Here is a 25619-nt window from a genome sequence, read left to right as displayed (position 1 = left end):
CCCGTGTCATGACCACCTGTTATTCACTGGCCGATGGGCACGCAATTTCTCAGAAATTTAGAAGTCTTTACGGGGATGCCTCGTAAGTCTATGCGCAAGAATTCCGTTGTGTATAGACGAAGCAGGCAACCAGGAAGTGGGTCTCACGATCGGCTTGGTACGACCCGGCCGTACAAGATTTTTCCCGTAGCGTATTTTTTTTTTCTTTTAAAAATGGGTGCTTTATTATTTAAAAGGTTTAAGCATTGCACCGGCCTCTGTATACATGCACACAGCCAACAAAGTCCTTGCATCAGGCAAAAAGAAGAAAATGAAATACAAATAAACTAAGTTCTGTATAACGCCTAAACACCGTAGGTGGCCCAATTCTAAGATCATGCTGCCAGCCAAGTTGGGTAATAGTATCTCGCCGTGACCGCCAATCATGTACACATCTTCGTAAATAGGTCTGGATTCTTCACTTGTTGTAAAGAGGACCATAAACGAAGTGTCTCGGTACATCTATAGACAACCTGCATAAGAGAAGTACTTTTATTGTTAAAAACATTATCATTTCTACATAGTCAAAGCGATCAAATCACGGCAAGCGCTCCCACCCTAAGAAGAATTCCAAACCTGTAATCAGTCACATGTAACCAGTTGCCAAATATATTAGCAACACTTCCCGCAGCATCTCTACGGCGATCTTATATGTTTATTAGACTAGCAAAAATACCCATGCATTGCAGTGTGAGATTTTTTTAATGTGTATACCGCGCTGCACGGTAGCATCCAGATGTTGCCACCCGGCGATGACAGGAAGGCGCGTGCCTAGGCATGGAAGAAATGCACATCCGCCCTGCATTAATCATAAAACGAGCCTCAACACTGGTGGTAAGAAACATGTAGTTCTCCATAAGAGCAACTCTAGCAGATACCATATATCGTGTTACCGTAAAATCAGTTTATGAATCATCATAAACTACAGATATTGAAAAACTATACTGCAAAAAAATCCCCCCATTTGCGGTATGAAATAATTTCAAGTGCCTAACAAATGTGCATGAATGAACATTGTACTAACTATTTCAGGTCCTATACACCCAACGAGAACATAATCTAGTTTTGTTGGTGGGCTCATAACGTTATCATTTGCTTCCATCCTTACCTATAGTTTCCTTGGTGTTCTTCACAAAAGCCTCGAGAATGGTTACAATAAAGCAATGTCATGTTTTTTTTGGAACGAAGACGCTAGACGCGTCCGGCTTTAAATTAATAAAGCCCTCAGGCACTAGTTCAGCAAGTTACAAACCAGGAAAGCAGAAATCAGGTTCAGTCCAAGAGGACGACAGAAAACAGCACAGAGGTTCCACGCGAAGGCAGCATTACAACATACAAATCATCCAACGCAGAAGACCTATCTAACATGAAACATCCACCGAAGGCACCAAAAGCATCATCGAGTCGTCGAGTCTTGTCTTGCCATCACCTGGATAGTCTTGATTCGCGCCATGGCCTCTGACATGCGCTCAGCATCGCGCTCCTTCCCCAGCGGAGTCCAAGTCTGTAAGAAAAGGTGACATTTGAAGATCACATCCGCAGGGTGATTAGGAATTTTTTTCTCAATCGTAATTTTATTGCGCGTCGTCCAAATAGCCCACAGTAACGCCCCTACGCAACGCCAAGCGATTCTACTACTAGTCCCTCTCGTGGTTTTAAGGATGGCAATCAAGTCGTTCCCCGAGGCTGGGTTCCAGTTCGAGTGGAAGGCTTCCCTAACTGCACTCCACGCGAACCTGGCTAGGTGACATCTAAAAAAGACGTGGTTAGCATCTTCACCTAGACCGCACACAGTGCAGGTACCGTCAGCCGGACCGTTACGTTTTGCCACATTATCCGACGTGGGCAGCCTATTTCTGAGCATTTTTCACATGAAGATTTTAATTTTCAAGGGCAGGCCTGCCTTCCATAGCCCCCTAGCTATGTCTAGCGCTGTCCCTTCAGTAAGCTTGTTGTATAAAGATTTAACCGAAAATTTCCGGGACGCTGTCAAGCTCCATTCGACCAAATCTTCGCCCGGCCCTATACGGTTGTCACCAATTTGATGCACTAGGTCATCCCATGCCTCCCGTTCGGCATTGGTAAGGGCCCTCATAAAATGGATCGCTGGAGGGTCAGTACGGGCTGCCTCTCCCACTAAGATGTTGGTGTCAGTAGCGATCCGAAAAAGATTGGGGTGACTTTGCCAAAGGGGAGAGGCTCCCAGCCAATGATCCAGCCAAAAGCGAGTGGATTGTCCATTTTGAATCTGGAATTTGGCCCCGATAGCAAACGCTGGTCGGACCGCTTGGACCCCTTTCCAAAACACGGAGCCGTTGGCCGGGGCACTGAAAGGATTCCCATTTGGGAAGTACTTAGCCTTTAGCAGCTGAGCCCAGAGACTCGTCTCGTTTTGGGCAAGCCGCCACCACCATTTGGACAGAAGGGCTACGTTCATAAGTTTGGAGTTTAGGATCCCCAAACCTCTGAAATTTTTTGGCCTACAGACAGCCGCCCACTTTACCAGGTGATATTTCTGCTTAATTCCAGTTCCTTCCCAAAAGAACCGGGATCGCGGTGTATCTAGCTTAGCATGCACGCCATCAGCTAATAAGAACATCCCCATAGTGAATAGGGGCAGGGAAGAGAGGCTCGAGTTAGTTAAAATGAGCCTAGCCGCAGAAGACAAAAACCGCCCACGCCACGGGCTAACCCTATTGGCCACCTTCCCATACAGCGGCTCCCACTCTGAAATCGAAAGTTTACGATGGGATATAGGAAGCCCTAGATACTTTATTGGAAAGCTCCCAAGCTTACAATTAAGTAGATTTGCGGCACGCCGGCTTTGATGGTCGTCCATCCCCATGGTGATGACCTCGCTTTTAAGAAAATTAATTCTGAGTCCGGACAGGATCTCAAAGGCTAATAACAAAAGCTTAATGGAGGCGATGCTATGGTCGTCGGGCTTAAACAAAAGCAAGGTATCGTCTGCATATTGTAGATGGGTCACACCACCCGGGATGAGGTGTGGAACGAGTCCCTTAACATGACCAGCCTCGCTGGCCTTGCACAGCATAGCTGCCAAAGCGTCTTCCACAAAATTAAAGACAAGTGGGGAGATGGGATCGCCCTGTCTTAACCCTTTCCTATTACGGAAAAACTTCCCCATTTCACCATTGACAATTACCGAGGTGTTGCCACTCGAGATCAGATGCATGATCCGGTGTACGAAACCCGCCTCAAAGCCCTTTTTGAGGAGGACTTCCCGCACGAACTCCCAGTTTACGCGGTCGTACGCTTTTTCAAAATCGAGCTTGAGGATAACGCCCTGTCCACGAGTGCGTTTTAACTCGTGGATTATCTCCGTGAGCGCAATAGGCCCTTCGAGAATGTTTCTACCCTTAAGGAAAGCGGTCTGGCTCTTTTGGATAACTCATTGGGCAACCGGCGCTAACCTAGAGGCAAAGGCTTTGGCGCATAACTTGAAGGGAACATTTAGGAGCGTGATCGGACGGAACAGCTTGATTGTATCCGCCCCTTTGACCTTGGGAATCAAACAAATCGCCCCATAATTAAGTCTCGAGAGGTCAACCGTACCTAGGGCGAAGCCATTGATAATAGCTTGGAAGAGTTCTCTAAGGAAAGGCCAAAACTTTTTAAAGAACTCTACCGGCCAGCCATCCGGGCCTGGAGCCGTGTCGTTCTTCATGCCCGCAAGCGCTAGGTCAATTTCTTGTGGCGTAAAGGACAGCATGAGTGCGTCGTTTTCCTGTTGAGACACCCTCTCCTCCGGCCCCCATAAGTCTTCCCTAAGACTTAAGCTTTTCTGTTCGGCTGTTCCCAACAGCTCGACAAAGAAATCAAAGATGTGCTTAACGATTTCAGACTGGGACACCAGAGTCCCATGCTCCGACTGTAGTCTTAGGATGGTACTCTTGCGTTTACGGCCGTTGGCGTACGCGTGGAAGTAGCCAGTGTTGGCGTCACCTTTCACGACCCACTTGACGCCGCCCCTACGTCGCCAGTACTCCTCCTCTGCTCTAAGGATAGCCAAGACCTGGTTTTCCAGAGAGTATCGATGCTCCCATTCGTCGCCAGAGAAAGGTCTGGCATCCGCCTGCGCGTCTAAAATCGCGATTTCTTCCACGATGCGTTCCCTTTCCCTTTTAGACTCGCTGCCGTGGTTGGCCCCCCATCCCCTGAGGAAAGCCCGCAAAGCCGCAGCCGCAGTGGAGCAGAACTCTACTGGTCCTCTTTGACACCCCACCTGGTCGCCAATCATGGCCCAACGAGTCGTGACCAACTGGCAGAAGCCCTCGTGTTCGAACCACGCCGTCTCGAAGAAAAATCTACGGCTGCGACGCCTACTGTCCTCCCCTGACGACAGAATTAAAGGGACATGGTCTGAACCAATGCGCGTCTCGGCCATTAAGGTACAGAGGGGGAACAGGGCCTCCCAATCGCTTGAACAAAAAACACGGTCTAGAACACATCGCACTGGAACCCGCTGTTTGTTTGTCCAAGTGTACCTTGCACCTGTCCGCGCAATTTCCCTAAGAGCCGCGGCCGCGATAGCATTGTTGAAAAGGGACACCCTAGCCCAGTCAATGTTGCTATTGCTCTTGTCCGCCCCCGAGCGAATCAAGTTAAAGTCCCCGCCCACCACGATGGGCAAGTTGGCCGCTCGCTTGGCCCCGACCAAGGTTGTGATTTCCCCCAAGAAATCTGCAGACCTCGCGTGGTCCGCCGGCCCGTAGACACTGACAATCACCCAAGTAGCCAAGGATACCCGGTGACGGACAGTAACTGCAATATAGAATAAACCCGGCTCCCACGCAATAACATCACAGATATCTCTATTACAACCCATCAGCTGACCTCCAGAGTGCCCCATGGAAGGGGTCCAAAACCAGTCAAAACGCTGTAGAGGATCATACGCCACTAAATCTCTAAACGAGAAATCAGCCTTAATAGTCTCTTGGAGCGCAACAAAATCGATATGTTCTTTAGACATATACTCTCTGAGCTGCGTACGCCGCCCCCCATGGCCGCATCCGCGAATGTTCCAGAAGATGTATCTCATCAGATAACCCTATTACGCAGGCGAACTCCACGGGAGCTCACCGCCTTGGCCACACGCTTCCTTGCCGGCGCTCGGCTGGAAGAAGGCAAGTCCGAGGCCACCCCGGCCTCGTCTTCCTCGGTGGGCGAAACTACAGCACCAGCCCCTACTGGTATCACGGCCAGACCATCCTCGGGCTGCACAACCGCACAACGGGTGGCAGCAGCCGCAAGAGCGGCCTGAGCATCTTCACGCGCGCGAACTAAGGGAATGATATCCAAAGGCGATGAATCTAGTGCAACGCCACTATCGTGAAGAATCTCAGCTAGATGGACGTCAGAAAAGGCATTTAAGATCTTGTAAGAGGGGGAAGGGTTACCTGTCACGTCCATGTTCTTGTCAGCCGCACGGATCTTGGCGCTTTCCAATGATGATAAGTCCCCGAGCTTGGCCTTGGCGCGCACGCTAGGAGCCCGGGTCGCCACCGGAGTCGCCCTCGAACGCTTGGCCTTGGTCGCCGGCCCTGGCACCTCCAGAGCCGCTCCAAGCTCTCCACCCAGCGCTTCGATCGCACCCGCCGCCTCCTTGGCCCCCGTCTTGTTCCCTGGTTCTCCCTGCTGTCTTCTTGCCCTGCCGTCCGGAGCCGCTCGACATCCGCTTGCCCGAGGCCGGGGTAAGGTCTGTTGCCTCGCGACCTGACCCCGAGCCCCCTACGCACGCTGGAGAAGCAGGCAAGGGGTCTGACTCCTTCGATACCAACGTCAAGGGCACAGGCTTGATTTGAGGCAAGTTGGAGCCGTACTGGTCGAAGGACTGATCCAGGGAGCGGGCGAGGGGGGGAAACTAACAGCAGTGTCTTGAGTAGCTATCACACCCAACTTTTCCCAAGTCTCCGTGTCGATGGAAGTGTCTGGAATACTCTCTTCGGGGTCCTCTTGCAGCTCGCCCATCTCCACACCTTGGCCAGCCGGGGCCGCACCCGCGCCCGGCGCCACCTGCTGGTGCCCCCCAGCCGCAGAGTTGCCCGTTGCCACACCCTTAGCAACTTGCTTGGAGTGAATCACCGCGGCTGTCCCGGGCTTGAGATTGGGCTGCCCGCCCGCATCACGCTGGCTTTGTGGGAGGGGGGCGGATGGGCCCGCCCCAGACGCACCACTTCCGTCCCCCAGCCTCTGCGGCATCCGCTCCACCTCCACCTTGATCTGATACCCTTCTTGGTTAAACCACACCTCCACCGTGCCGTTAAGTTTAGCCGGCGACTTGCAGGCCAATTTCATCCTCACAGGCCCCAACTTTATGAGGGAAAGCTCGTCGACCACGATCGGACGTCCCAGCATCTTAAAAGCCTCCTTGATTCGCTCGATCTGCGGTGTTTCTCAGGGATCCCGTAGAGCCGCACCCAAGCTTCTGGCATCACCATCGGGGGGATCACCTCTTGCTCCACATCACGCACCCTAGCAATGATATCGTTGATAGACAGGAAAAGCTTGCCACTAGTCCGGGCCATATGCAGGAGATCTGCTGAAGGGAACACCACCATGAAATCGTCCTCTCCTACTTGGGTGACTTGCCAGTCCCACTCCCCCGTGACCATGTGGTTGAGCTCCTGAACAAGAATCCGCAGGCTCAGACGTCCTGGCTCAGCCGAGAGGATGGCGGCGTTGCCAACATAGAGCTGCCGTGGACCCTCGGATTCCTCCTCCTCTTCGAATTGCAGACAAAAGAAGCCTTCCCCAGAAATTGCGCTACCCATGATCTGCAAACAAGGCTGCCGACCCCTCGTCGGGCAGTGCGCAGATGCGTGTCCCTCCTCCTTGCACAGCACACACAAAGGCTTGAACTTACACTGCGACTGGAAATGGCCAAGTCTCCCGCACATGAAACATTCCACCTCCGGGGCCTTCGGCACATCCTCCACTGGGATGGGTTCGTCCGCCGTACCCTTCGATCCAGGGAGGAGCGGCACCGTCTGGGGGGCGGAAGCCGCCCTGGGCCTCTTGGCCAATGGATCCCCGTGGCCACCACCACAGTTAGGATAATCCATTGGTTTCCGCTCCAGCTCCCGCCGCCGCGCCATCTCCTTCTTCTTCTTCTTCTTCTTTCTCTCCTGCTGCTGGATCCACCAGGGGGGAGGAGGACCCCAATCCCCCTCGCGCCCCACTTGCTCTTGGAAGCGGTCGGATCTACCACTTTTCCTCGCACGCATCTCCTGCGACGCCTTCTCCCGCAGGTCTCTCTCCCGCCGCCGCTCCCCATCCAGGTCTTGGGCCTCCATCGGCCTCTTCTCCATGCGCCGCTCGCTCATCACCGCCGCAGCAAACGAAATGGGAAGCGAGGGAGGGGGGGTGGGGCGGATGGATCTGGCGAGGTGAGCAAGGCGCCGCACCTCGTTTCTGGTTGCGGGAAACCCTAGCGAGGGGGCGAGGCAGCCGCGCCGCAGCCATATATATGTGCCGTGGCTGGGCCTAGCCCTAGGAAGCGCTGGCGCGTGCCTAGCCGGGCCAGTCGGCCCAGTAGGAACCAGGCCACCGCCCGCAGGCTGATGTGTGGGCCCCACTTGGCAAGACACACCCTCGCCACCCGTCCCAGGCACGGGGGCCGGCCCACGGCCCACTATCCCGACCACGGCCCCAGGCCCAGCAGCGCCAACCCTAGTCTGCGAGGAAACAGAGCCATCGACCTCCGCCGACCGCCCTGCCGCCGCCTCCACCTCCTCCGGCCCCTGACCGGCGGCGGCGGCCACCTGCGACGGCAGGCTCGGCCACGCAGCCTCCGAGGCTACAGGAGCGAGCATCGCTGACGCCGCCCTCGACCTGATCGTCCGCGCGGCATCTCCAGGAGACGCCCCCTGACCGGGGTCTGCGAGGGCTTGCCAGGCCCGAACAGCGACGGCGCGCGATCCCCGGCCACCCGGAGCGAAGCGACGGCGCGCCCCAGCGGCGCCGCTCCCCTCGGCTTGCGCGTAGGCGACAAAATCACCCAACGACGGGCCCTCCGGCACCGGCCGCCCTGCCTCCGACTCCAGATCCTCGCCGACCACTTCCTCCGGCTCCTCTCCTGCCAGCGCCCAAAACCTACCTCCTACGGACGCCACCACCGAACCCACCGCCGCGCCCCGCCGCGACCAAGCCGGGGAGGAGCCAGGACCTCTCCTAACCACCTCCCAGCCCTCGCCGGCCGGAGCACTGGGCGACCAGGGCACGACGCCCGAGCCGTCGCCAGAAGGAGCGCCTAACGGTCTACTCATCGTACTGTTCGCAGGAGCACTCTTCTGATGGAGATCGGGTCTTTCTGGCTCGCAATGTCATGTCGGTTGTACCGTTGTGCATGACCTATTAGGATATTACCATTCTTATGAAGGTTACATAGATTCAGAGGTACATTAGCAAGCAATGGTGCATTTGACAAGTGCATGTAGTTATCCAGGAGAAATACATTGTCGCAAGATAGAAGAGATTCAACAATCATAGGGGGCAGCGGGCCTTGAAGAGGCATATGATCAACTATAGTAGAGCTTTGAGAAGCCATTCGAGAGAGCATCCTTCTCTCGCACATCGTCATTGCCTTCACTTTCATTACTAAGAGTGAGATTATTATTACTGGTTGATCTCCTGCGAAGGAGCTTAGAGTAGCTAATCTTCTTAACTGCAAATTGGGCTCCTTCCCTTTTGTCTATCTTAGCTTGCCCATTTCCCCTTTTAAGTTGTGCATCATGGACTTTGCCCCCTCTATTCTAAAGGTGGGCAATAGGGTTACCCCATGGCAAGGACATCATAATTCAACGGCCGGCCAGGTGTGCCTCACAAATGCCTGTTTATCCTCCTTATCTATGTTCTTGATGGGTTTTTATCGTCTGCCTGAGGGCACCCATGCGGGCTACGACAAGCACTGTAGTGGGTTCTATTGGAATACTTCTTGATAATAAGAAAAAGTATCGGCTAGCTAAGTGGTCTACCATGTGTCGTCCTGAAAACCTTGGGGGTTGGGTATCACTAACACTTCAATTATAAATAAATGTCTAATCATCAAGTGGTGGTGGATAATTTTACATGCCGAGCCTGGGGTTTTGTGGTATGACATCCTTAAGGCAAAGTACTTTCCAAATTGCAGCCCTCTCCTCACTCACAACTCTGGCAGCTCTTAGTTCCGGTGTCAACTGATCAAAGTCCGCGATGAGTTTCACTCCCTTGTTAAATTTGTGCTGGGCGATGGGGCCTTGACTCATTTTTGGCTTGTGTGGTGGTGTGGTGATAGTCCTCTCTCTGTGTCCTTACCTATGTTTTTTTACTATGCCTCTCCTGAGATTTCCATCTTGGAGCTCTCTCGGAATAACTGGGACCTGGATTCCGTCGGGCCCTGTCTCCTGAAGAGCTGGTTGACTGACATCACCTTGCTGCTGTTTTCCCCAGCTTTCGGAAACTATGGACTCAAAGACATGGCCCATACTAAGCTTTTTGGTTAAGTCTCCCTATTCCAAGTTGGTCTAAGGTATGGTGACTTCCCGGTACCGAGATGTTTGGCGAGCTAGGATTCCGTTAAAAGTTAAAAAATATGTGGCAAGCTATGAAAGGCAAGCTTCCCGCTGGTGACCAAATTTCAAAGGGGAATGGCCCGGGATCTAAATTATGTGCTTTATGCGGTCGCATCGAGGACACATATCATATTGTCTTTGAGTGTGACTTAGCGGATGTGTTTTGGTGCTGCACCCGGTCGGCGATGGATGTTCAGTGGGCCCCTAATTCTTTTGTGGAAGTACGGAATCTAGTCGGTAACCTCTCTGGGCAAGTTAGACGTCTCTCTTGGTTTGGATTCTCGTCTGTTTGACTACTTGAAACAAATTTACAATTGAGCATATTTTCCCTAACAAACCTACCAATCCTATCTTCAAACTTGTCTCTTTGTTACTGCTATAGAAATCATTGATTAAGGATTGTGACATGAAGGCCACCGAACTGCTGATCTTTCATGTAAGGGTCACGACTATGTCCATCTGCCACATGGATCAGGTAGCGGTGTCCTAGGGATGCATTGGTGCTCTCTTGGTTGAAGTTCTATTTTATTTGGCTCGTAGGTAGTGGCATGCGTGCCTTTCTGATGTGATATTGTTGTTGTGTCAGCCCTTAAACTGATTCTCATTCTGTACTTGGCCCATGGGGGCTATTTGACTATTTGTGTGAACTTGTGTTTGGTGTCGTATGGTTTTATCTATAAAGTCGGGCATATGTCTTTCATCTAAAAAAACTTTCACTACTAAAGCACAACCTCTCATATACAAAAGTTCAGGGTGATATCCAACTACATGATCTACTTGCTTTCTATCCATCCTAAGATGCTAATGCTCGCCATGACCAGGAATCATCTTACATGGGTGATCATGAACAAGCTCATCTTGAATGACAACAAGTTGTCGCTTGACAATGAAGAAGCGCCCAACAGAAGATAATGTAGTCGTCGACCATAACCTAAAATCGGGAACATCAAAAGTTTTAGGTAACCCCGTGTCTCCCACAACACTTAGGGGGCGGCTCGGGCAAGCCATATGGGTCTGGTCTCATCACTACTCCAGTGCCCCCCCCCCCCCCCCCCCAACAAAGCCCAAGGACAAGATATCAACCCAAGGAGAAGCGGCACGACCTACGAAGAAGACTTTCCATCAAAGTACACTACATATTAGGAAAACACTCTACGACACATAGGAAATGACAAAAAGAAATTGTGAAATGACAAATTCTAAACTGGTATGCCATCAAGCTGACTTGGAGTATTCCATAACCGGAGCTATATAAGTGCACCAGGGCACCGTAGAGGAGGATCCACTCCTTTCACCTAGATTAGCGTACATCACGTAGAAGATTTTTGGCACTTCTCGTCGAAATCACCACCATCATCATCCGAACTCGTCTGAGTACCCCTCAACATTGTGCAAGTCATGAAGTAGGGCTTTTATCCATCTTGGAGGCTTGAAATCTGGGTATACCTTGTGTCTCTCTTTTATGTATTCTAGACCCATCGGTATCCTGACGTGATGTTCTCTCAACTATAAATTCCATGTACTCCCTCAAGTATGACTGCTATGATCCACGTAAAATCCCTCGTCACTTATCATGCTTGAAAGTTGCAATGTCTAGACAATGTTCGCTATGATTTTGTATTTGCATACCTTTACCTCCAAGGAACAAATCGATTTCAGTTTCCCACTCCATTTTCGTCACCGGTGTTTTATGGCTATGTCGTGGTTGTGTTACCGTGTTTTCTAATCAAACACCTTGCTACGTTGTTGTGATCTGAAAATGATGTGCAGTTACATGCTTCTGATCAAAGAAGCCACATTCGTAGGTCACAACGTATTAATTAACACTAATGTAAATTCATGGGGTTTTATTTTTGAAACCAAGGAATTTTTTTGCATCATCTTATTAATTAAGAAGGCACAGAGTTGCTCGGTTAATTGGCCAATATAGTGGCGAAAACATTACAACAGTCCACACCAGAGGCGGAACCAGGATTTCTCAAAGCCTAGGGCTAAACTTAACTGACTATTTCAAAAAAAAAACTGACTAAATATAAGTCAAATACTCCCACGCAGTGGCGGATCTACAGGGTGGCTAGGGCGGATTTTGGATCTGCTTATATACCTATGTCTCTAACTGAGCCAGAGAATAAAAAACGGTCCAATAACGCAATCCAGGGAGCAGCACATCCACGGTCATCGAGCAGAACAATCCTCCTCTCACGGTTGCCTCGCCGTCAGTTTCCCTTGCCCGACCCGACACGCAGCGCCTCGCCGTTTGTCGCGTCCTCGCCGGAGCCTGGAGCCCGGAGCTTTTGTACTCCAATCTTCTGCACATGAAAACATCTAAACACTCTTATATTTCCTTTTATGAAGGGGTAGTTGGAATATCACATGTCATATTGCTTATCAATTTTTTTTGGGGATGGACCACCCTGTCGTCAAATGCTACCTCCGCCACTGCTCCCATGCACACCAATGTGCGTTAGAAGTATGCCACAAATTCACATTTAAAATGAAATTCAAATTTATTATTATTATGAGAGGAAATTCAAGACACGTGACATAGACTAAGTCAATCGTTCGTATGTAATTTGCAAAAAATAAAAAGAGAGAACATATTATACCATTAAAACGAAGACCATGGGGTAGTAGCCTCTTGTGTTTCCTAATTTTTTGATAGAACTGTATAATCTTAATATCATCAACGCTTGCAAATACATCGCGCTCGATATAGCACACCAATAAGAAAACAAAATTAGAAGATAGGCTAGAAATTACCTGGGCAGTGTGCGTTGGCCTGGGTGCCTCTGTGCCTGTGCTGCAATTTGGAACTAGACTAGATGGAGAATAATAAGAGGCGGGTGGTCAGGACGCCGGACCCGGCCGCCGACGCGGCGGGGAATCGCCTGTTGACGACGGCGGCGGCGCAGGGCATGGGTGCGTTCGAGCGAGGCGAGGCGAGGCGAGGGTTTCTCTGTTGCCGATCAGGGCGAGGAATTTTCTTTCTTTCTTGACTTTCTTTTAGCCGCTTTCCTCCTTGACTTTTTTTTTAAATAAACGAAATTTTATTCATTAGCAATAACCAATACATCGTTTGTGAGAAATGTTACAATTTCACTAATAGGCTCCTCAAACCAAACCGAAGTCGAAAAAAATCTAGCTAATCTAGCAAGTTCATGTGCTACTTTATTTGCCTCTCTATTACAATGTTCGAATTTAGTCATGATAAAATCACAAGCATAGTGATAGCAGTCATCGAAGATTGCCGCCGCCGCCGCTCCCGCAAACTGTCCTCCGTCTTGCATTGTCTCAACCACCTTCAGATTGTCAGAGTTGATGATTAGGCGATTACATCCCGCCCTTTGCGCTAAATTTAGGCCAAATTTGAGAGCTAAGGCCTCCGCCATGAGAACGTCCGCACAGTAGTCTATCTTTCCATTCCCTCCTGCAATAAACCTACCCTTGTCGTCTCTCAATACTGCCCCCATCGTACCCTCCAGCAAGTCATGGTCAAAAGAGGCGTCAACATTGAGTTTCACAAAGCCCCTAGGAGGACATTGCCAACCCCCCTTTTTTATGGACGCATTTGAAGATGATGCATTTACAAAATTATATGTAAGAGCTATGATCCCCATTGAGATCTGAGTCGCATTTTGAGTGAATTCCTTATGCACTAATTTCCTTCTTTCCCACCATAGATACCAAGCAGAGATAGCTACCATTTCTCGAACATTTTCGTACCCCATAATGCGCAGATCTTGATCTGGAAGGAGTAATAAGTATTCCAGTATTGCCTCCCCAGCACGATCAATCTCACAAGCTCTCTCAATAATCATATCCAACCCTAGCCTTTTTCAAACCTCCTTCGCTTTTCTACATAGGAAAAGCAAGTGCTTTGTATCTTCTACACCCTGGGAGCATGTAGGACACAAGGGTGAGATCTTCATGTGTCTATTAGTCAAGTGCTTTCCTCCTTGACTTGATTGACTAGGGATCGGGCTACAGATCACAGATCGAAGGGTCAACCGTCTTCTAGTGCGTGATCGATGGAGTTGGGCTAACGGGCTGAAGGCTTGTACGTCTATGTGAAGACTGGGGCTGGGCTTCTGTGTATGACAAATTCTGAATTTTTTGCTGCTATGTTATACGTACTAGTTAGGCCACCAATCCTACGATGACCATACCCTGCAACCGAACACCTATCTCGTGTCATCGTCACGCCAAGGGACCTCATTTATAGCTCCAACTCCACAATAACATAGGGCAGGGCAAGAGAATTTCATGAACACGCAGCAAACACTAACTACCAAAACAAAAAAGGTGTGATAGCTTCCGGGTGCCTAGGCACCCTCTATGAACAGTAAATTAAAAAAAATTAAAAAAAAACCAAAACTTTGCAACATCAAAGATGGTCAAACTTTGTAGCTTCTTCCAAGTTTTCATGCCAAAATATCATGTAGAGAAAGGTGTACAAATGAGTTTCAGATTTCAGTGCTAAAAGTGCTTCAAACTTCAAGCACTGAAATCTTTTTCGTTTGTAGAACTCCTTGAATGGTTTTTTGGCATTAAAAATTGCAAGCATCTACAAAGTTTGATCATTTTTTATGTTGCAAAATTTCTGACTTTGAAGAAAAAAATATTTTTCTGTTCACATAGGGTGCGTAGGCAATCGGGAGCTGAAAACCCACTCTGCTACCAGAACTCAACATCAAACCAACTCCGCTCGGAGCCGAACAAGATGCCACACCAGGGTCACCGTGTCTTTGCCTAAAAAAAAAAAAAAACCAGGGTCACCGTGTCAGCATCCCCCACGGCAAGCTCTGGAAAGGCCACGACCCAAGATGCGCCGCCATCGCCCGTTCCGGGAGACCTGGAACAAGGGCTTGAGTTGTGCGCTCAGTTGTCTGGCATCACCGGTGTCACTCATACCATTTGGGCCGGCAATGGCGCGAAGACGATGCACCGGCAGACTGGGCACGTCGAATGCTCGTGCAGCCACGCGTTGATGCACTGCTGGTGGAACAAGTGCAGGCACGCCGGCAGCCGCTTCACGGCATCCCCCTTCTCCACCTCCCCGAGGCAGACAGCGCAGTCCGACGCGCCGCCGCCGCCCTCCGGCTGCTCGTACGCCAGGATGTCATACGCCGTGGCCGCCCGCGCGCCGCCATGCACCGGCGGCTCCCGGGCCAGCACGGGCATGTGGCCCTGTATCCGGTCCAGAAACTGCGGCAGAGCGGTTCTACCGCTACCGCTTCGGCGCCGTAGCCTGGTGCGCGCGCACCGGCACGGCAGGCAGAGAAGCCGGCCCGCGGAACGGAGGTGCCGCAGGAGCGCCCTGTGGGTGGAGGCCAGGCACCGGCGCAGCGCCGACCATGGGAAGAGGACGCCGCAGAAGGCCGTGTACACGGTGGCGCCGAGGCAGACCCAGAGGAGGAGGAAGAGCGTGAGCACGATGATGGAGCCCCTGTTGCGCTGGGGCTTCCGCTCCAGGATGACGAGCCCGTAGAGGATCATGGCCGTGCCGCCGACGTAGACGGTGTTGACGACGGCCAGCCCGTAGGCGCGGAAGAAGCAATCCACGGCCATGGCCTCTCGTGTCTCGACCGTAAACCAGCAATTCACTGGCCGATGGGTACGCAATTTCTGAGGAATTTCGAATTCTGTTCTGTACGGGGATGGCTCGTAAGTCGTCGCGCAAGAACTCCGTTGCGTACAGAAGAAGCAAGCAACGAGCAAATGAGCCAACCATAGGAGGAAGAGACGACTAACCGAGCGGTTGGTGTTGTATAGTATTTGCATACTTTGATACGGCAAGGCGTAGATATATACGGAGTTGTATAATATGGTCGGCTGCGTTTCTAGGGCGACCCTATACATTTAGATTACCACTTGGCATGAGCGGTAAGCTATATCAAAAATAATGAACAATATACATTTAGATTCACGACCAAACAGCGCGCCATTGATTATTATCTCTGTTACGTGGTCTATCTGGTACTTTTGGAATAGATTGACACATGACGAAGCATGTTTTGATATGGCGTATTTAGCTCAACGGATTAGGGAGGATCTGGCACTTATGGACATTCCGAAGCCGCAAGTCTGGTGTTCCCGGGTTATGGATGGCGATCACCGGACTCTGGTCACGTTAGAGCAACACAGATGCAACCATTAGGCATGAAGATGGGAATGGTGGGGCAGGGGGTGTAAAGCCCTTCCCAGTGCTCTATGGTGGACAGGTGCTAAGCATGCCACATAAGCGAAAAAATGATATGTCACAACAATTAAGGAGAAGAGAGAGCACTTTGGTGACCCCAGGAAGAACCAATTTCAAGCGCGTGAACCTAGGCAAACCACTTAAATGAAATAACTTGACCAATGCATGAAGACTTTAGGTGCTAATTCGTTAAATAAAGTGTGTTTAGCAACAACAAGTTAAGCATCTATACATTGTGAAGTTCAGTTGCTAAGGTATTTAATGCACTTAGCACCTCATCTAAGCACCTTTGCATTGGAAGAGGTCTAACCCGGTCAGCCAACTCCTTCCTTGGGCGTGGTGCAAGCCTTACCCTGGAGTGACAGACCCATGATTAATTGTGAAAGTCATGCCTGTCTGTGAATTGTGATGGGGTTATCTTCACCAAACTCTGAGGCCTTTTGGATATACTTCTCGAAACTAACAACCTAGATGTAGTAAACCTCCGGAACTCTCGCCATGATTCTCGTTCTAGCGCCCATCTTTAAAGAAGTTGGATAGCTAGCTGGTAGTTTTAATTCTTTTTTATTCACCATTAATAAGATTAGCTCACGGTTGCCCTGACTGAAAGCTGGATCAGTGAGACCCCTAACTTCCTGGTCGGCAGCATTCTGGCTGACTGCCTAGTGATGCTTTCAGTTGAATAAAGCTCTCAAGTTTCCCCTACAAATAAATACATTTAGAATGTAGAAAAACAATATATTTTTTGCACTAAGTTTACCAAAAATCTACATCTGGTTCATGATTATTCGTTGGTGATAATTAGTCCTTCATGTCTCAAAACCTAGCAACTTTCATTCAAAACCGGAGCAAAGTGGTATTGAGGCTGATGTGTCACCGGTTTTTGGAATTCCACCCGCCACAATCCCACATCAACAGTCGAAGTCATAATTTCACCCACTCTTCGTGAATCCTCCCTCCAGAGTCATCCATGCTACCGTCATGCCGCCTCCAGCGCACATTGCGAAGCGACCCTTCCTTCTGCCCACCTGCGTCCAGAGCCAGCCATCATCGTTGCCGCCGAAGATGGGCCTCTTGAAGCGGCCCCGCACAAGAGCATTGGTAGTGCACATAGTGGCCTCTGCCTGAGCACCATTGCTGAGGAAGAGAGGCGTGCGACAATGACGCAGCCCTCAGTTTTGCGCATGGCGCGAGGCCGTCGAGGGCGCGGTGTAAAAGAGATGGAGCGCACATGGCTTGCGGAGGGCACGAAAGGCAGCGAGGGAGGCGAGCAGCGAAAGAAGCACCTCCTGCCAGTGACGACGACGTCTGCAAGGAACATGGCAAGCGGGGTTGCGAGCCCGTCTATGGCCTTCTTAACGAGCTCAATATTCACGGGTGCACATCAGTCTGCACTCGCCGCCGTCCGGCAACCCATCTAGGCGCGACAACGCCATGAAGCAAAGGCGAGGCGACATGTACAGTGGCACGGGCAGGGGCGTGCTAACATCCTTTGTCGCCGTTGGGTGAACACATGCAAGATGTTGGAGAAAATGCCTGCTAGTATATGATAGGGAGATAGGATAAGGAGGGAGAAAATCGGTCACACATCAGCGGTTCCTCATGTTTTTAGTTTTGGACGAAAGTTACCCAGTGTTGAGACACGAGGGACTAAATGTTTCCCAAAATATTTGAGGAGGCAAATGTAGACTTTCAATAAACTTAAGGGACCAAAAATATACTTTCCTCTTAATGGTGTAGGGACTCTGATTGACTTTCCTTTTATCTCTTTGCAGGAAATTTGTGATTAGATGTAAATATTTGTTGGTGCTGTTTTTTTTTTGTGCGCGCATGTGTGATGATCTGCTGCGAATTCACAGGTGGGGATTAAAAAATTCCCCTGTATAACAGATAAACAATTTGTTTGTTCGGTTTGAGGGCGTCGAGGGTATTCATGAAAACCATGGTTGTGGTGGTGAGATACTACCTCTTTGTACTTCCTCCTTTCGAAAATACTTATCACAAAGATAGATAAAAATAGATGCATCTATCTAGAACTAAAATACGTTAGATACATATAAATCATCACTTCTTACCACCCTTAAGTCGGAAGGAAAGCTACAAATACCATAGGGAGATAATACGTTGTTTCCGGAAAAAGCATGTATCGAACACCCCAAAAAGGAAAAGTCTGAATTGGCATCACGTTGCAAGTGCATGTACTATGTACCATCCAAAATGTTTCAGACAAACAAACAGAGTCTGAAAGATTGCCTGACAAATTGGACACAAAACACTCTGTTTTACTAACCACTTGTATCACACAACTTTACAAAGTCCTCTATGCTCGTACTATGACTATCAAATCTTGCCGGCCAACATACTGGTCAAAAGCAACAGTGGCAAGAATAAGTTGATGATTATAAGTACTCCTACAGTTCATTTCGTTGTCCATGATCGGAGACAAAAATAAACTGTGATACAACCAGAAAGATAAACCTGTTTACAGATAAAGGATGTAAGCACGAATCCATTAGTTAATTATAAACTCATAAGTCATAACCGGGCACGCAAACTTACTTACACCTTGTGCGACCGGTTGCTTATGCTTGTGTTGCCACCGAGCGCTCGATTTGCTGCTCAACTAGAGAAGATGATAAAGCAGAGGCAGGCACTGGTGCAGTGGTGCTACGTCTTCCGGCGCTCAGTCAGGTCCGCCGGCAATATGTCACCTGCCCCAACTGCCACGACAGTTTTTACTATTCAGGAGACACTTGCTGCTTCACCGGGAGAAGCATCGACGCGCATCACAGAGCGCCAATCTGGAACGACGCTCTCGTGCCATGACTTGAGTGACCTCCACAAACGCACGGTGATGCACGAGAACAAGGGTTTGAGTCGTGCGCTCAGCTGTCTCTCATCACCGGCGTCGCTCATACCATTTGGGCCGGCAACGGCAACGGCGACGGCGCCAAGACAATGCACCGGCAGACCGGGCACGTCGCGTGCTCGAGCAGCCACGGGTCGATGCACTGCTGGTGGAACATGTGCAGGCACGCCGGCAGCCGCTTCACCGTGTCCCCCTTCTCCACCTCCCCGAGGCAGACGGCGCACTCCGACGCGCCGCCGCCGCCGCCCTCCGGCTGCTCGTACGCCAGGATGTCATGCGCCGTCGCCGCCCGCGCGCCGCCAAGCACCGGTGGCTCCCGGGCCAGCACGGGCATGCCACTCTGCATTGGGTCCAGAAACTGCGGCAGAGCGCCGCCGCCGCCGCCGCTGCTACTGCCGCCTCGGCGTCGGCGCCGTTGCCTGGACCGGCACGGCAGGCAGAGAAGCCGCCCCGCGGCGCGGAGGTGCCGCAGGAGCTCTCCGTCCAGGCACCGGCGCAGCGTGGACCACGGGAGGAGGCTGCCGCAGAAGGCCCTGTACACACAGGCGACGAGGCAGGCCCAGAAGAGGAGGAAGAGCGTGACCACGACGACGGAGCCCTTGCTCCGGTGGGGCTCCCGCGCCAGCTTGACGAGCACGTAGACGAAGAGGGCCGTCCCGCCGATGCAGACGGTGTTGGCGATGGCCTGCCCGTACACGCGTGAGAAGCAATCCCTGGCCATGGCCTCTGTTGTCTCGACCGTAAACCAGCCACCACCTATACTCCTTCCGTAGCAATTCACCGGCCGATGGGCACGCAGTTTCTCTGGAATTTCGAGGTCTCTGCGCGCGGGGGTGCCTCGTATACTAGCAAGTCTTGGCGCAAGAATTCCGTTTGCGTACAGACGAAGCAAGCAACGAGACGACTGACCGGGCGGTTAATGTTGTACAGCAGTACTTCCACACTTTGATACGGCATCGCGTAGATATATTGTATTATATGTGCGCGTATCGGCAGCGTTTCTACGGCGACCTTATACGAAGGTGCTGTGCTCGAGGTCAGGATAACCTCGTCATCTTCTCCCTCTGTTGAGCATTGCTACACGTACGCAGAATATCTACGATTTCTGTATGAAGTAGTATGGCCACCATTAATCAATGCTGGCTCAAGGTGAGTTCACAGTGGATTACACTATCGTACCAAATCGGACCAGTTTTCATTGTACGTGAGGCACTTCCGCCCTCTGTTTGCCTCTGACACCTGAATAACATCGTGTGCGCGTAGTCGTATCCGTCGCCTTGTCGGAATGCAAGGCCGATGCAACATTTAGAGCAACTCCAACGGGCCGACCCAAACGGACGGCGCTTTTGTCTGCTTTTTGTCCGTTTGGGTCGGCCCGGCGGACACAAACGTCCGGCGCTGTGTTTGGGTCGGCGCGAGTGCCCAACGCTGGGCCGACCCATTTCGTCGGCGCGCCCAAAAAAAGTATTGCAAGCATTTTAAAAATAAAAACAGGCATTTAATTAAACATAAAAGCCAGCCACGAAGGCCGGCGAAAGTCCACATTACATTAATTAAACACTAAAAACTAGATGACGCGCTGCCCTAGGCGTCCTCGTCGGTGGCGGCGTCTGCGTCGGGACCCGTGAGGTCGATCAACGTCGGCGCAGGGCCGGCCCAGGGGAACGCCGTGTTCCAGAGGGCGGCGATGTCGGGCTGTACCGCCGCTGCCTGGGCCTTGCGCGCCTCCTCTTCGGCCTCACGCTCGAGCATCTTCAGGCGCTCGCCCTCCCGACGCTCCTCGGCCAGCCGAAGACGGCGCCAGTGGTCGAGGTAGGCCGCCTCCTGCTTCTTCGTCGCCCCGAGCCAGATCGGCGGAGCGCTGACTGATACGTCTCCAACGTATCTATAATTTATGAAGTATTCATGCTATTATATTATTCATCTTGGATGTTTAATGGGCTTTACTATGCACTTTTATATGATTTTTGGGACTAACCTATTAACCGAGAGCCCAGTGCCAGTTCATGTTTTTCCCTTGTTTCAGTGTTTTGCAGAAAAGGAATATCAAACGGAGTCCAAACGGAATGAAACCTTCGGGAGAGTTATTTTTGGAACGGAAGCAATCCAGAAGACTTGTAGTATACGTAAGGGAAGCAACGAGGAAGGCACGAGGCAGGGGGCGCGCCCACCCCCCTGGGCGCACCCTCCACCCTCGTGTTCCCCTCGTGGCTCCCCTGACCGACTTCTTTCGCCTATATATATCCATATACCCTAAAACCATCGGGGAACAGAATAGATCGGGAGTTCCGCCGCCGCAAGCTTCTGTAGCCACCAAAAACCAATCGGAACCCTGTTCCGGCACCGTGCCGGAGGGGGGATCCCTCACCGGTGGCCATCTTCATCATCCCGGCGCTCTCCATGACGAGGAGGGAGTAGTTCAGCCTCGGGGCTGAGGGTATGTACCAGTAGCTATGTGTTTGATCTCTCTCTCTCTCTCTCTCATGTTCTTGAGGTGGTACGATCTTGATGTATCGCGAGCTTTGCTATTATAGTTGGATCTTATGATGTTTCTCCCCCTCTACTCTCTTATAATGGATTGAGTTTTCCCATTAAAGTTATCTTATCGGATTGAGTCTTTAAGGATTTGAGAATACTTGATGTATGTCTTGCATGTGCTTATCTATGGTGACAATGGGATATCATGTGATCCACTTGATGTATGTTTTGATGATCAACTTGCGGGTTCAGTGACCTTGTGAACTTATGCATAGGGGTTGGCACACGTTTTCGTCTTGACTCTCCGGTAGAAACTTTGGGGCACTCTTTGAAGTTCTTTGTGTTGGTTGAATAGATGAATCTGAGATATTGGGATGCATATCGTATAATCATACCCACGGATACTTGAGGTGGCATTGGAGTATCTAGGTGGCATTAGGGTTTTGGTTGATTTGTGTCTTAAGGTGTTATTCTAGTACGAACTCTATGATAGATCGAACGGAAAGAATAGCTTCGCGTTATTTTACTACGGACTCTTGAATAGATAGATCAGAAAGGATTACTTTGAGGTGGTTTTGTACCCTACCATAATCTCTTCGTTTGTTCTCCGCTATTAGTGACTTTGGAGTGACTCTTTGTTGCATGTTGAGGGATAGTTATATGATCCAATTATGTTATTATTGTTGAGAGAACTTGCACTAGTGAAAGTATGAACCCTAGGCCTTGTTTCCTAGCATTGCAATACCGTTTACGCTCACTTTTATCATTAGTTACCTTGCTGTTTTTATAATTTCAGATTACAAAAACCTATATCTACCATCCATATTGCACTTGTATCATCATCTCTTCACCGAACTAGTGCACCTATACAATTTACCATTGTATTGAGTGTGTTGGGGACACAAGAGACTCTTTGTTATTTGGTTGCAGGGTTGCTTGAGAGAGACCATCTTCATCCTACGCCTCCCACGGATTGATAAACCTTAGGTCATCCACTTGAGGGAAATTTGCTACTGTCCTACAAACCTCTGCACTTGGAGGGCCAACAACGTCTACAAGAAGAAGGTTGCGTAGTAGACACAAGCTCTTTTCTGGCGCCGTTGCCGGGGAGGCTAGGTAAGCGGCACTCACACCCCGTCAACTAAGTTCTTTTCTGGCGCCGTTCCCGGGGAGGTGAGTGCTTGAAGGTATATCTTTAGATCTTGCAATCAAATCTTTTTGTTTCTTGTTTTAGCACTAGTTTAGTTTATAATAGAAAACTACAAAAAATGGAATTGAGTTTGCGTCATACGCTTCATCTTTTTAATATCTTTCATGAGAATGATGGAAAGGAAAATTGTGCTCAAGTACTAGAAGAAGAATTACGTAGAATGCTTGGAAAAGAATATGTGAATGATGAGCATGATTGCAATGTTGTTAGTATGAATTCTTTGAATACCCATGATGCTAATGATATGCAAAGCCACAAGCTTGGGGATGCTATGTTTGATAAAGATGATATGTTTAGTCCCCCAAGTTTTGATGAGCAAATTTATTATGATGAAAGCATGCCTCCTATCTATGATGATTATTGTGATGACACGTATGCTTTAAAGAATAATGATAACCATGAAACTTGTCAACTTGATCTTAATTTTCAATCACATGATAGTTATTTTGTTGAGTTTGCTCCCACTATTATTCATGAGAAGAATTTTGCTTATGTGGAGAGTAGTAAATTTTCTATGCTTGTAGATCATGAAAATAATGCTTTAGGTGCTGGTTATATTGTTGAATTCATTCATGATGCTACTGAAAATTATTATGAGGGGGATCATATGCTTCTACAAATTGCAATAATAATAAGTTTCCTCTCTATGTGTTGAAAATCTTGAAGATATGCTTGTTTTGCTTTCCTATGCTAGTTGATTCTTGTTTCCATAAATTGTTTGCTCACAAAATCCCTATGCATAGGAAGTAGGTTAGACTTAAATGTGCTAGTCATATTCTTCATGATGCTCTTGAGGGAAATTTGCTACTGTCCTACAAACCTCTGCACTTGGAGGCCCAACAACGTATACAAGAGAAGGTTGCGTAGTAGACATCACTGACCCACTCGCACACTACTCCGGTTCAGGAGTAGCGCTCGAGGTAGGCCGGCTCCTCCGGCTCGGCTTTGGGCGGGGACGGCGGGGTCACCGGCGGCACGACGCAGTTGCCCGCCGCGGAGAGGGCCATGGCCTCCGCCATGGCAGCCTCGAAAGCCGCCTCATCCGCCTCCCTCCACCGCTCCTCCTCCTCGCTCTCCTTAATGGCTGAGGGAGTCCTGGATTAGGGGGTCCTCGGACTGCCGGACTATATACTTCGGCCGGACTGTTGGACTATGAAGATACAAGATTGAAGACTTCGTCCCGTGTCCGGATGGGACTCTCCTTGGCGTGGAAGGCAAGCTTGGCAATTCGGATATGTAGATCTCCTCCCTTGTAACCGACTTTGTGTAACGCTAGCCCCCTCCAGTGTCTATATAAACCGGAGGGTTTAGTCCGTAGGACAAGAACAATCATGATCATAGGCTAGCTTCGAGGGTTTAGCCTCTACGATCTCGTGGTAGATCAACTCTTGTAATACTCATATCATCAAGATCAATCAAGCAGGAAGTAGGGTATTACCTCCATCGAGAGGGCCCGAACCTGGGTGAACATTGTGTCCCCCGCCTCCTGTTACCATCCGCCTTAGACGCACAGTTCGGGACCCCCTACCCGAGATCCGCCGGTTTTGACACCGACATTGGTGCTTTCATTGAGAGTTCCACTGTGCCGTCACCATAAGGCTTGACGGCTCCTTCGATCATCAGCAACGATGCGATCCAGGGTGAGGTTTTTCTCCCCGGACAGATCTTCGTATTCGGCGGCTTCGTACTGCGGGCCAACTCCCTTGGCCATCTGGAGCAGATCGAAAGCTACGCCCCTGGCCATCAAGTCAGGTTGGGAAGCTTGACCTATACTGTCGACATCCGCGGAGACTTGATCTTCGACAGATTCGAGCCCATGTCAGGTGCGCCGCACAGTCACGAAGAGCATGACTTAGCTCTGCCGTCGGACAATGTTCGGGAGATCACACCTGCGGCTACTCCGGCCCTCAATCCGGAGCAGATTGCGCCGTCCGAGGACGGGTGCATGGACCCCGCCACAGAGGTCGCGCACTCAGCGGCGATAGAGCCGAATGCTGACTTCACCCCCTATGAGACCTGTGCCGCCGGACACTTGGATTCGTCCCCGGCCACAGGCTCCGAACCGCCTGCGTCCGTGCCTATCGAATCTGATTGGGCACCGATCATGGAGTTTTCCTCTGCGGATATCTTTCAGCACTCACCCCTGGGCGGAGTGTTAAATTCATTAAGGTCTCTCTCCTTGTCAGGAGACCCTTGGCCGAACTATGTCTGGCTTGAGTGGGAAGCGGACAACGAAGAAATTCGTTCCCCACCCACCACCCACTTAATAGCCACTGTCGACGACTTAACCGACATGCTCGATTTCGGCTCCGAAGACATCGACGTTATGGACGACGATGTAGGAGACGATCAGGAACCACCGCCCACAGGGCGCTGGACTGCCACCTCATCATATGATATATATACATGGTGGACACCCCCAAAGAAGGCGATGGCGATAAGGCAACGGAGGATAATCCCTCCGAGAAGAAACCCAGGCACCGGCGTCAGCGGCGCCGCTCTAAGCCCCGCCATAGCAAAAGCAGCGATACCGGCACAAGAGACAAGAACGCTGCGGATAGTGCCGAAGACGAAGACAACCCCTTCCAGCCAGATTTCGAGCCGGAGGATGGGCAAGCTAGCCCTAAGGAACAGGCAGCAGACGGAGAATTAGAGGATGACAATTACATGCCTCTCTCCGAAGACGAGGTGAGCTTCGGCGACGAAGAGTTTATCGTGCCTGAGGATCCCGTCGAGTAGGAGCGCTTCAAGCGCCGGCTTATAGCCACAGCAAAAAGCCTGAAGAAAAAGCAACAACAGCTTCAAGCTGACCAAGATCTGCTAGCGGATAGATGGACTGAGGTCCTGGCGGCCGAGGAATACGAACTCGAACGCCCAACCAAAAGTTACCCAAAGCGCAGGTTGCTACCCCAACTCGAGGAGGAAGCATTAAAACCTACGCTTCCAGCGTATGATGCGGCTGACCGGCCACCTCGTGGCCGAGACAAAGCGGCATATCAGGCCGAAGTACAGCCCGCACCCCGCCGCCAGTCAAACAAAAATACCAAGGCCCGGGGTAACACGCAGGACCTGCGAGACGTATTGGAAAACAAAGCAGGACATACAAGATCGATCTACGGATCACACGGGCGCGCCCCAACGCGTGACGATGACCGTCACGCCGGATATACTAAAAGCAAATCCGGCCGGGCCGAATACAGCAGACAAGACTCGTATGAACTGCGCCGTGATATAGCCCGGCACAGAGGCGCC

At 50.5% G+C, this 25619-nt stretch overlaps 2 protein-coding genes across 2 annotated transcripts; both read right to left on the bottom strand.

The window, feature by feature from the left end:
* Window positions 1-14516: 14516 nt before the first annotated feature.
* LOC123171627 (uncharacterized) lies at window positions 14517-15179 on the bottom strand. The gene has a single exon (XM_044589047.1). The coding sequence runs from the start codon at window positions 15177-15179 to the stop codon at window positions 14517-14519; it is 663 nt and encodes a 220-aa protein (XP_044444982.1).
* Window positions 15180-18021: 2842 nt separating this feature from the next.
* On the bottom strand, window positions 18022-19488 carry LOC123171610 (uncharacterized). The gene has a single exon (XM_044589046.1). The coding sequence runs from the start codon at window positions 19398-19400 to the stop codon at window positions 18723-18725; it is 678 nt and encodes a 225-aa protein (XP_044444981.1). The 5' UTR covers window positions 19401-19488; the 3' UTR covers window positions 18022-18722.
* Between the last annotated feature and the right edge of the window lie 6131 nt (window positions 19489-25619).

This window comes from Triticum aestivum, chromosome 1D (assembly GCF_018294505.1).
Source record: "Triticum aestivum cultivar Chinese Spring chromosome 1D, IWGSC CS RefSeq v2.1, whole genome shotgun sequence".
NCBI lineage: Eukaryota > Viridiplantae > Streptophyta > Magnoliopsida > Poales > Poaceae > Triticum > Triticum aestivum.
This window is presented reverse-complemented; position numbering and strand designations above follow the sequence as displayed.